Source organism: Lactuca saligna, chromosome 6 (genome assembly GCF_052625555.1).
Source record: "Lactuca saligna cultivar CGN05327 chromosome 6, ASM5262555v1, whole genome shotgun sequence".
Taxonomy (NCBI): Eukaryota; Viridiplantae; Streptophyta; class Magnoliopsida; order Asterales; family Asteraceae; genus Lactuca; species Lactuca saligna.
The window spans coordinates 72,892,092-72,904,731 of record NC_136422.1 but is presented as its reverse complement, the minus strand read 5'-3'; the positions used below and the strand labels follow the sequence as shown (position 1 = coordinate 72,904,731).

At 35.2% G+C, this 12,640-nt stretch overlaps 1 protein-coding gene and 1 non-coding gene across 2 annotated transcripts; one reads left to right on the top strand and one right to left on the bottom strand.

Annotated features, from left to right (window-relative positions):
• Positions 1 to 393: 393 nt before the first annotated feature.
• Positions 394 to 10,220, top strand: NOV (Histidine kinase-, DNA gyrase B-, and HSP90-like ATPase family protein). The gene is made up of 12 exons (XM_078960052.1): positions 394 to 969; positions 1,155 to 1,492; positions 1,684 to 2,305; positions 2,409 to 2,555; positions 2,889 to 3,033; positions 3,123 to 4,597; positions 4,764 to 4,976; positions 5,480 to 7,660; positions 7,767 to 7,879; positions 7,973 to 8,369; positions 8,450 to 8,767; positions 8,845 to 10,220. Exons 1-12 carry the CDS (start codon positions 454 to 456, stop codon positions 10,051 to 10,053), a joined length of 7,674 nt encoding a protein of 2,557 aa, XP_078816178.1. The 5' UTR covers positions 394 to 453; the 3' UTR covers positions 10,054 to 10,220.
• A 287-nt stretch (positions 10,221 to 10,507) lies between these two features.
• TRNAY-GUA (transfer RNA tyrosine (anticodon GUA)) lies at positions 10,508 to 10,600 on the bottom strand. Its single transcript has 2 exons — positions 10,564 to 10,600; positions 10,508 to 10,543 (listed from the first exon to the last, which is right to left on the bottom strand). It is a non-coding gene; the product is annotated as a tRNA-Tyr (tRNA).
• Between the last annotated feature and the right edge of the window lie 2,040 nt (positions 10,601 to 12,640).

Sequence of the window (12,640 nt, the reverse complement as noted above, 5' to 3'; positions counted from 1 at the left end):
ATAAATGAAGGTTTTTTGCCACATATCCTCTTCTTTTTCATTTGGACACATGATATTTTCTGGAATTTTTTAAATTTTCTATTTTCCACTTGTTATTTTATTGTATTTTTCATTTTATTAAATTAAAATTTTACATTTAATATGTAAAGTAATATATATGTAAACTATTTATATATGTAATGTATTCAATACATTAAAGATTATTAATTTTAATAATTCAAAAATTTCTCATTTTTTCTTATAAATTCAAACTTTTTGAATTATTATAAGTTTATATTTATTATTTTTTTTTAATAAACCCATATAATACATATGGCTCACATCTACTAATTAAATATATTCGTGTCCAAATTCGCAATAACCCAAAACAAAATAAAAAGGAAGGAAGGAGTTTAGGTCAGTAGATTAACAAAATCTCTCCGCGCCGGTTTTTCTCCAAACTGCAGTCCCATTATGTACGGACAGCCACCGCCCTTCAGCCATCGTGGCGGCGGCCGAGGGCAACCTCCGCCGCAACAGCAAGCACAGCCGCATATGAACCCTAATTATCTTCTAAACAACAACTATTACCTCCAACCCCCAAACTTTCCGATGTTCCCTAACTTTCCCGTAGAAAACCCCAACATCCATACCCAAAACCTTAATTTACCCATTGAAAACCCCAACTTTCATATGCAAAACCATAATTTTTCTATTGAAAACCCCAGCTTCCATATGCAAAACCATAGCTTCACTCCCCATAATCAGTTGTCAAATAATAGAGTGATACCGCATAATGGAACTATGGAAAAGATCGATAAAGCCGTTGTAAAGGCACGCCGTGAGCTCATTGTCGCCGGAGAAAACGTGTCGGCGTTGAAGGTGTCACAGGCTGCCCTTGTAATACTTCAAGCTGATTCTTGGGATTCACTAGGGGTTCAGATGCAACATGTACCCTGTCTATACCGCCTTATGCTGATAGAAGGGAAGGTAAAAATATGCATCTAAATGATATTATTATTGCTAAAATCTTGGTTTATTATGTTGATAATTATAGTTCTGCCACTCTTCCAAAAACTGGACACCTTTCAGTTTTTGTTATCTCAATCCCATTACTTTCTGACGTCAAAAGTTAACTTGCTGATAGAGGTGTTTTTTCTTGTTTTTCCCTTCAGATCAATGCACTTATCCATTGCTTTGTTGAGGTCTGGAAGATTACCACTTTATTTGATTTGGAGATGGCAATCTGCAAGAACGAAGGAGTTCAGCAATTTGAAGAGCTTGAATTGGGACCTCTCATCAGGCATCCTCTTATAAATCATTATTTTTGTGTGAGTTCTGATTCAACAGCAGTGTTCAAAATATCTTCCAGAGAGATAATTTCTTTTCTTGTCGAATATATGGACATCCATAAAGGCAAAGAGGTTTTAGTTAATGAATTTTTGGATTTCATCGCCAACAAGCGATCAGTTGATAGCAAGGAAAAGCTTCATGTACGAATCCAAAGCCTGGGGTATGTTTTGCAATTCCTCTTTAGTATACGTATTATCTTTGATAACTTGTTCTTTTATAAAAGCAGTTGCCATATGAATGTAGTTACTAATTCATCATACTTTGTTTGTGCTTTTCATGCAATATATACCTTCTCAATCTTGCCCTTCTGCTTTTTTACCTTCCCTTTACCCCATTCTCTTCTTTATGTAGGATGCATATTACTCTTATTCGGAAAGCAAAGCCATTGGAAAATGCCACAATAAGCAAGTATCTTGAAAGCTCTGGCAAACAGAAGAAAACTCGTCCTCTTTTCACATCACAGAAAAAACAACTTGATGAAAATTTTGGTGCCATATCCCAACGCCTCAAGTCATTTTCTTCCGAAAACGGGAAGCACATACGATTTCTATCAAGCTCAGAAGATGAAGGCGTTGATGTTGAAAGCGATGAAAATGAAGATGAAACTTGTTTGACTAGTCAAAGCAAAAGCAAAAGCAAAAGCAAAAAGTCATCTCGAAAGAAGAAAAGATCCAATAGAGTTAGCACTTGTCCTTATCCCTCTGTAAATGAGGAGAAGACACGACTTGGAATCACAAGTGAAAAGGAAGAGAAACCTAATGAAGCTGTAGCAAGTGTGAATAAAAAGAGAAAATCTGATGAAATAGCATGCAATGATTTTCGTACCCTCAAATTGCGTAAAAGAGATGTTGTTATGATGAAGAATGTGAGCCTAATTGACTATGGACATATAGCTAATACACTAAGTAATGAATCTATTATGTCATTCGTCACTTTGTGGAAGGATGCATGCAAAGGGAAGAACGCATCTGAGGTTTGTTATTTTCTTTTTTGTTTGCACTCATGTATTTGAGTGTTTCATTGTCTATTATGTTATTCATATGCCTAAAAGTATCTTCACTTGTTGTGATTGATAGGTATTCATTCAGATGTTTGAGTTCTATGGACCCTCCAAACTTCCAAAGAAGAAAAAAACTAAATCGAGATCACAAGAGACATCGAAAGAGGTTTTGATTGGACAACTTTGCCAGTCCTACCCTTTACTTGGATTAATTAATGTTGCGGTTAGTAGTTCATCACTAGCTCATCAGTATTCATGTCATTTTCTTAGTTTCTTGGATGATAAAAAAATATTCTTAAATGAAATGATGGCTCAAACAGATAGACAGTTACAGATTTTGACTTCAAAAGTTGTTGCAAACCATCTAACTTTTCAAAAAATCTCTGGAAAAGAACAATCTTTTTAGCAACTAAACTAAATATGAATGTGATTCCTTCCATTTTCTTAATTTTCATTCCTTACCCATGTGATGTTTTTTCATTCCATCATGGAATGGAATGAAAATTGCAATATAGTCCATGCAATTTATAATGAAAAATCTCTATAAAACTTTCAGGTAAAGTCTATACAAGATGGAATGTGGGATAGCATGTATGACACTCTCCAAACTTTTGATCAACAAAGTGCTGAAGATCATACTGAGAATGCAACCATACAGACAGAACAAGCTGCTAGTAAGCAAGTCTTAAAAGAACATTGTGGTGAGTGTTTCTGTAATTACATCATAATGATTTTTACATTATTTTGATTCACCAATTCAACCTTTTGTTTGTTTCTTTACCTTATACAGACGTCAGCCTTGAAGACATTTTGATGAAAGGTTCTGAATTTTTCAAAGATAATCATGGAACCCTTTTTAAAAGTCTTTACAAGTGTGAGGTATGGCTAACTCAACAGTTTGGTGTTGAAAACTTTGAGTCTTTAGGACATGGTGATTATCTCACATTCCTTGAAAGAAACATTTCTTCATTGCCTCCTTCATTCCAAAAAATCTTTCAGAGTGATGGGAAACACAGTAAGCCTTCTTTAGAGGCTTACATGTCTAATCAGCTATTGAATGTGCTAGTAGCACAAGCCTCATTACAAAACAAAGATTTAACCAAAAAGAATGTTGTGGAGTTGCTTACAAAGCAATTCCCTTTGATACCTTTCAAATTAGATAAAGAAGGTTCTTTAAAAGCCCTTGAAAATGTTGTGAAAGGCAACAAAAGTAATCCGGTTTCAAAGGGTGTGCTTTTTTCAGCTGCTTTATTAGGCCCTTCTGTGAACAATCAAACACATGTTTCCTCTAAAGATGCAATTGAAGTGTTAATTAGGGCTCCAATGTTGACAGATTTAAATACATGGTCACATTGGGATGTTTTATTCGCCCCTTCTCTTGGCCCTCTTACTTTGTGGTTAATAAAGGAGATTAAAGCGAATGAGCTGCTTTGTTTGGTGACTAAAAGTGGAAATGTGATACGTATTGATCATACATCCACTGTGGATTCGTTTCTAGAAGCTTCCATTCGTGGGTCCTCTTTTCAAACAGCAGTAAATCTTCTCTCTCTTTTTGCACTTTATGGTGGTGAAAAGAATATTCCATTATCTCTTCTAAAGTGTCATGCTGAAAAAGCCTTTAAGGTCATAATGAATTATGATTCATCAAAAGACAAAACTCAACTCAATAACAAAATACCCGTTGCATCTAAGTTTATGCTTGAATGTCTAGCTTATTTACCCATTGAATTCCGTTCCTTTGCAACCGATGTATTGCTTTCTGGATTCCGTTCCATTGTTAAAGATGCTTCTTCAGTTATTTTAAGTGAATGTAGACACACAGAACACCGTGTAATGCTTCATGAATTAGGGTTCTCTCTTGGTGTAATGGAATGGATTGAAGATCACCGTATCTTTTCTGTTTCTGATTCCATTAAGTCATCTGAATTTGATCAAAAAGAGGATGCATCTACCAGTTATACCCCTGTTGAAAGGAAAGGAGTGTTGTCTACAAAAGGTAATGTGAAAACAGAGGATTGTCAACTAAATGATGTCATTGGCAAAAAAATGGATCACAAGAAAGTGAAGAAGCATTCATCTAGAAGTAATAATGAAAAGGAATCTGCCAAGATTATCGAGTCTATTAGGCGAGAAGAATTTGGGTTGGATCCAAGTATAGAGGAGGAAGACACTATTTTGAAGAAACAACATGCTCGATTAGGTAGAGCATTACATTGTCTTTCTCAAGAGTTATACTCTCAAGACTCACATTTTCTACTCGAACTCGTGAGTGCATCTTTTTCATTTACTTTTATTTTCATGTTTATGTTGAAGGGTAAAATGGTCATTTACTTGATACATGTTGGACTTAATGGGAAAAAAGAAATTTGCCCTTTAATATTCTATGGTTCTTTTGTGTAAAACTAAAACACTTGTTTTCTCTCATTTGTAGGTTCAAAATGCTGATGACAATGTGTACCCATGTGATGTGGAGCCAACTTTGACCTTTATTCTTCAAGAAGAAGGTGTTATAGTCTTGAATAATGAGCAAGGATTTTCTGTTGAAAACATCAAAGCACTTTGTGATGTTGGCAATTCAACAAAGAAGGAGCCTAGTGCAGGGTATATTGGTAAAAAGGGCATTGGCTTCAAATCTGTATTCCGGGTATACTTTACTATTCTTTAACTACTCGATTTATGCATTCCATTCTTTATTTCGGTTTAGAGTAAATTACATTTTTTGTCACTGAGTATAGCTATTTTTGAAAATTTGGTTCCAAAAAGTTTTCTTTTGATGTTTTCGTACTTGTAATTGTTGTTTCTTAACAAATTTGCCCCCCTTTCAATAAAATGACTATAATGCCTTTTTTATAATTTTTTTTATAAATGTTTATTATTTTAATTGTCTACCACCCTCATCCGACTCCATTATTAATTATAATAAAAATTTGTAAAAAAAGTATTAAAAGGGTAATATAGTAATTTTACTTGGAACATGGACCAAAATCGGTAGATTACTTTAAAGTAAGGACCGAAACGTTTCAAAACCTCAAATAGGGACCAAAGTTGCAAGAGAAAACCTTTTATGACTACAATTGCAAAACCTCAAATGTAGTTTACTCTTTGTTTTATGTTTTACTAATAATATTTTTTTTAATCTACTTTTAGGTTACGGATGCTCCAGAAATCCATTCCAATGGGTTCCATATCAAGTTTGACATAACCAATGGTCAAATTGGTTTTGTTCTACCAACAATTGTCCCACCTTGTGACATTGATCATTTCAGCAAATTGGTTTCCATGAACAATGAAAAACACTGGAATACATGCATTGTGCTTCCTTTCAAATCAAAGAAACACGAACCCTTTTCAGTTGAGAATCTCATTTCCATGTTCTCTGATCTCCATCCATCCTTGTTACTCTTCCTTCATCGCCTCAAATGTATCAAATTCAGAAATCTTTTAAACGATTCACTCGTTATCATGAGGAAAGAAGTTGTTGGAGATGGCATTGTAAACGTTTCTTTTGGGGAACAAAAAATGACTTGGTTTGTGAAATCCAGTAAACTTCAATCCAATCACATTCGCCATGATGTCCAAACAACTGAAATATCAATGGCTCTTATGTTGGAAGAAGATTTGGATAATGGAAACTACATTCCAAAACTGGATCACCAACCTGTTTTTGCTTTTCTTCCTTTAAGAAGTTATGGATTGAAATTTATAATCCAAGCTGATTTTATTCTCCCTTCATCAAGAGAGGAAGTAGATGGAGATAGTCCATGGAATCAATGGTTATTATCGGAATTTCCAGATTTGTTCGTGAGTGCTGAAAAATCGTTCTGTAGTCTCCCAAGTTTTAGGGATAATCCCGCAAAGGGTATTTCGGTCTTTATGAGTTTTGTCCCTTTAGGAGGGGAGGTCCACGGGTTCTTTTCTTGCCTCCCACGTATGATTATTTCCAAGTTGCTTACTTCCAACTGTTTCCTTCTAGAAGGGGACAACAAGAAGTGGGTCCCACCATGTAAAGTGCTAAGAAATTGGACTGATGAAGTTCGTGAGTTATTACCCGATAGTTTAATAAAAGAGCATCTTGGTGTTGGGTACTTGAATAAAGATACGGTTTTATCAGATTCTTTAGCATGTGCTTTAGGGATTGAAGAATGTGGGCCCAAGATTCTTCTTCAGATCATGACATCATTATGTCAGAAACGTTCATTAAAATCAAAGGGAATCAATTGGCTATGTTCTTGGCTAAATGTTTTGTATTTGATGTTGGTCAATGTTTCTGTTTCTGACCATAGTGATGATGTCATAAATACCCTTGTTCAGTTACCATTTATTCTTCTCTCTGATGGCAAATATTCATCAATTCAAGAAGGTGCAATATGGTTGAATACCGATAGAGTTGATAGTAAACATGGTCTTGAAGCTTTTAGGAACTTGCACCCCAAACTTCGAATTGTCAATTCTGCCCTTCTTAACAATACTCATGTTGAAAACATAACGCAGATGCTTTACAAAGTGGGTGTTCAAAAGTTATCTGCACATGAAGTTTTAAAAGTGCACATCTTGCCAGCTATTTCAGATGAAAAAGTTGTTTCAGAAAGTAAAGAATTGATGACTGAATATCTTTCTTTTATCATGTTCCATTTTGAATCATCTTGCTCTGACTGTATTCCAGAAAGAGAGAATCTACTCTCACAGGTGCGTGACACTGCTTTTATCTCCACAAACCAGGGGTATAAAAGACTTTTCGACGTGCCAATTCATTTCAGTAAAGAATTCGGGAACCCAATTGATATGAGGAAGTTGATTCATGGCACTGATATGCAATGGTTTGAGATTGATAACAGCTATCTGAAGCACCCGATTTCCAAATCCTTAAATGGAGCAAAATCAAAATGGAGAAAATTCTTGCAGGAGTTAGGGGTTACTGATTTTGTGCAAATAGTGAAAATTGAAAAGCAAATTGCAGATATCCCACATACTATTCTCAAGAACATGATGTTGGATGATGATTGTATATCTTCAGGGTCCATTGTGGAAGATTGGGAATCTCAAGAGCTAACAGGTTTGTTATCAAGTGGTGATAGGAACAAGGGTAAGCACCTTTTGGAGGTACTTGATACACTATGGGATGATTATTTTAGGGATAAACTTACGGGTTTTTGCAGCATAAATGGACATAACAAGCCCTTTAAATCTTCCATTTTAAGAACCCTTCATAGTCTCCAATGGTTGGCTTCTAGTATGGATGATCAACTTCACTTTTCCAAAGATTTGTTTCATAATTGTGACACGGTTTCTGCAATTCTTGGTGATTTTGCACCATATGCTGCTCCAAAGGTATAATATACAATGTTAAATAAATGTTGTGATATAATAAATGTAAGTACTACTACTACTACTACTAATAACAATAATACTTGTGATGTTTGTTGTCATGAAATAGGTTAAAAATGTGAAGTTGTTAAGTGATATTGGGTTGAAGACTACAGTCACCCTTGATGATGCTTTATCAGTTCTTCAAGTTTGGAGAACATCTAAGAAACGTTTCAAGGCCAGGTATTTCAGTTTTAATCCTTCACCAATGTGTATAATTAATTCTCTTCTTTTTGTTATATATAATTTTTTATTTTTTATTCTCTTCTTTGACAGCATATCTCATATGACCAAGCTTTACACATACATATGGAATGAGATGAGCATCTCAAGACAGAAGATTATGGACAATTTGAATTCTCAAGCTTTCATATTTGTTCCTCACTCACATAATTCCACAAACGAAGTTGTATCCGGTTTATTCTTATCTCCTCATGAAGTATTTTGGCATGATTCCACCGGGTCAATGGAACAATTAAAGTCAACCGATCCTAAAGTTGACCAAAATTTGACTAATAGTCCTCTCAGCAAGATGTTATGCAATGTTTACCCTGGTCTTCATTATTTCTTTGTTACTGAATTTGGTGTAGCTGAAAATCCTCCTCTCCTTGGCTACCTTCAATCTTTGCTACAATTATCATCCACAGTTTTGCCATCACAAGCAGCTAAAACAGTGAGTGTCACAAATTGGAATCTTTTTAATTTTATCCATTTAATCCTATAACATTTTTTTTTTGTTTCATGTGTTGTTAGGTTTTCCAAGTTTTTAAACAGTGGAACGACGGAATGGAATCTGGGATTCTGAGTTCTGAAGATATTGGCTACTTGAAGAAGAGCCTACACAAAAAGAAAACGACAATACTTCCAACTGTACAAGATAAATGGGTTTCTTTACATGAATCCTTTGGTCTTTTATGTTGGTGTGATGATGAACATCTGAAAAAAGAATTCAAGAACTTGAACAATGTTGATTTTCTATCTTTTGGGGACCTTAATCCTGAAGAACAACAAATCCTTCAAGATAAGATTTCCGTCTTACTTCGGAAACTCGGAATCCCTTTGCTTTCTGAGGTACATCTTTCTCTCTTTCTCTCTCATACACACACTGGAATCTCTCTCTCTCTCTTACACACACTTGGGTTTTACAGGTTGTGACACGTGAGGCAATATACTATGGCCCAACAGACAGTAGTTTCAAAGCTTCATTAATAACGTGGGCCCTCCCATATGCACAGCGTTACATTTACACCAATCATCCAAACGAATATTCTCAATTCAAGAACCAAAAACTCCAAATCATTGTGGTGGAAAATCTGTTCTACAAAAACATCATAAAAAGATTCAAAATCGAATCCAACAAACGCCACGACTGCAGTTGTCTCCTACAAGACACCATCCTATACGCAACCCGCGATTCCGATTCCCACTCCCTGTTTCTCGAGCTTTCCCGATTCCTAATCCCCCGGAATACCCAACTCCACTTAGCAAACTTCCTTCACATGATCACAACAATGGCGGAATCCGGTTCCACCCAGGACCAAATGGAATCCTTCATTTCCAACAGCCAAAAGCTATCAAACCTCCCAAGTCAAGAACCACCATGGTGTCTCGCCGCCATGTCATCGCCGGAAAACGAAATTCCAACCACCTCCGGTTTGCCATTAGACCACCCTCCAAAGCCTGCTTCCGCCTCCAAGAAGTTTGGAACTAACTCGAGCTGGCCACCTGTCAATTGGAAAACTGCACCAGGGTTCGAACACGCGTTGAAGACAAAACCGTGTAACAAAAGTGAAGTAATCGAGCATGATGATGACTGGATCATCGAAGAGAATGAAACCTTAAACACAGCTCCAATGATCTTGGAGGAAAAAGACAAATTGGATTCCGAGTTGGATTACAGAAAGAATAACGAGTCATCATCATCATCATCACATGGGATTGTGAGAGAACAGATAAGTTTGGGCCCGGTGGGCCAGGGGACCCCACAACAGGTGATAACGGGGAGGACAGGTGAAGATGTGGCTTATAAATACTTCAGTGGGAAATTTGGTGAGAAAAATGTGAGATGGGTGAATGAGGTTAAGGAATCTGGGTTGCCTTATGATATTGTTGTTGTAGGGGAGGATAGTAAGAAGAAGGAATATATTGAAGTTAAGTCGACTTCAAGTGTGAGGAAAGATTGGTTTGAGATAACAGTAAGAGAGTGGCAGTTTGGTGTTGAAAAAGGTGATGATTTTAGTATTGCGCGAGTGGTTTTATCGGATGGGAAGTTGGTTCAGATTACTATTTATAAAAATCCGGTGAAATTGTGTCAGGAAAGACAACTTACGTTGGCTATTTTGTCAGGAAAACAGTAGAAAGATTGCATGAAATGGTGATCACAAATGTTTAGTGTTAGTGATAGGAGTTACAATTTTGACAAGATGAGTTTTTAGCATTTGTTTCTACATTTTTGGTTTGTGAAGAAGGTTCATGTATTTGTATGTTTTAAAAAGAAAATGACTTGGGTATTGAGTTCTTGAAATTCCCAAATTGCTTACGCAAAGATATTACTATTATTTCAATATGAAACCCAAAGGGACTGATCGGACAAATGATGACCCAACTATTCTCCTTATGTCCTTATAATCGAAAACTTGTAAGATGATTGATTCTAGAGCTCATTATATATTATATATGATGCAACTTATTTTATTAATTTCACAAAACCTGTAAGATGTTCGTTTATAACGTGATTTTTGGCCCAAAAAAACATGTATAGAGAAAAATTATACTATTTTATATATGCAAAATTTATATTTAAAAAATAATTCCGACCTGCCGGATTCGAACCAGCGACCTAAGGATGGCCATTGGCTTTTTGCCTACTACAGTCCTCCGCTCTACCAACTGAGCTAAGGTCGGATTTGTATTTTAAATCCTCTATCATATTATACTGTAATAAGGAAGCATCTTGGCATTGGATAATGGCACGAATAGTACTTTTAAGATCCTTTAAACATTTGCCACAAAACTTTGCGAATAGTACTTTTTAGACCCTTTAAACATTTGCCACAACTTTGCATAACAATATGCCTTTTATTTTATTTTTGTTGCACTTAAACCTTATTATTATTGATTAAACTCATTTAGAAACATCATATGACTCATCTACAAATTTCAATCAAGCCTCCACAAATTTCGTTAAACTTATTCAAACCCGGGCCAATGACGAATGTGGTTTTTACTAGTTAGGGATTAAAGAATATGGACCCACGATGTTGTTATGTTTCATTCTTGTTGGAAGGTTTCCAGGTGGATACTCCTTACTTGTTTTTCTAACCTTATCTTCTTTTTTATCCTTCACGGATTCTTTAATTCCCTTCTTTAAATTATTTACAATTATAACTTTCTCAAAATTTCTATTTCACCTTATCTCTCTTTACATGACAAGTATATTTAAAGGTTAAAGAGTTTTCTTTTCTGGTACAAATTTCTCAAAATTTTTCTTCGATATTTCTCGGTCCACGTGTTGTTGTTGTACTTCTCATGCTATAATACAAATTACATATTAGAATGTCTATTAATATATTTAACACATGACTAAAACCCAATACATCAACTAATGTTTTAAAATAAAATATATTTTCTATTCTAACAAAATAAAAAATTATTACATAATATTATTATGACAGAATAAAAACATACTATCATAAAATAACATGTTATCATGCCAAATATCAACCTTTATAATACAAATCAACCATCCATTATAATAGATAAACCATTAACCATGGAAATTCATAATACATATACAAAGTTTAATTCTATCAGAATCTCATAAATGTCACTTTGATACATAAACTATTAACCATAGATATACTCACATACTTATATAAAGTTACATTCTACCAGCATATCCTACATATAAAGCCTTTCATTCTACCATAATTTTATATGTTTCACTTTGATACATAAATCATTACTCATATACAAATTTTGATTCCAACAAAATCTCAAACATTACACCTGATACATAAATCATTACTCATAGAAAGTTTCATTCTAATCGAAGCTCATACATCTATATAAGTTTATTCTGACAGAATCTTACACATATCACTCTGAAACATAAATCAATAATCATATAAATTTTAATTCTAACCGAATATCATACATATACAAACTTTTATTCTAATAGAATCTCAAACATTTTATAACATCCTAAAATTCAAGACCAAAAATTTCATTTTTAAATAAGTTATTATAAAACCATAAGTATAAAAACATCCATAATAACATTTCATGTCAAAACCAAAGTATCAATAATCAAAACATGTTATCATAAAACAATATCACAGTGCAATCCCAAAGATCTCATGTGCGGAAAACATAGTGTGATGCGCTGCGATCGAGCCGGTTCCTTCCCTTTGAAAACGAAGTACCTAGAACCAAAACTGAAAACCGTAAGCACGAAGCTTAGTGAGTTCCCCCATCATACCACATACCATACAATAACATACACAACCTAGCATATCTGGGTGCCGGCCTCCCCTTCGGTCTATTTCAACCGGATAGCTGCCTAGTATATCTGGGTGATGGCCTCCCTTTCGGTCTCTTTTAACCGAATAACTACCTAGCATATCTGGGTGTTAGCCTTCCATTCGGTCTGTTTCAACCAGATAACTGCCTAGCATATCTGGGTGATGGCCTCCCTTTCGGTCTTTTTTAACCAGATAACTGCCTAGCATATATGGGTGTTGGCCTTCCATTCGGTCTGTTTCAACCAGATAACTGCCTTGCATATCTGGGTGCTGGCCTCCCCTTCGTTCTAACGGGGACTATTTCACCCCTACCACTACCACATAATCATATAACATAACATACATAAATATACTATCAGACATATCTGGGTGCCCGACCTACCCTTTCGGTATCTTTCAACCAGTATCTGGGGACTATTTC

Coding starts and splice junctions, on each gene's coding strand:
- NOV (XM_078960052.1), top strand. CDS start 454: ATGTACGGACAGCCACCGCCCTTCAGCCATCGTGGCGGCGGCCGAGGG. Junction 3,034..3,122: donor AGTCTTAAAAGAACATTGTG/GTGAGTGTTTCT, acceptor TACCTTATACAG/ACGTCAGCCTTGAAGACATT. Junction 8,768..8,844: donor GAATCCCTTTGCTTTCTGAG/GTACATCTTTCT, acceptor TGGGTTTTACAG/GTTGTGACACGTGAGGCAAT.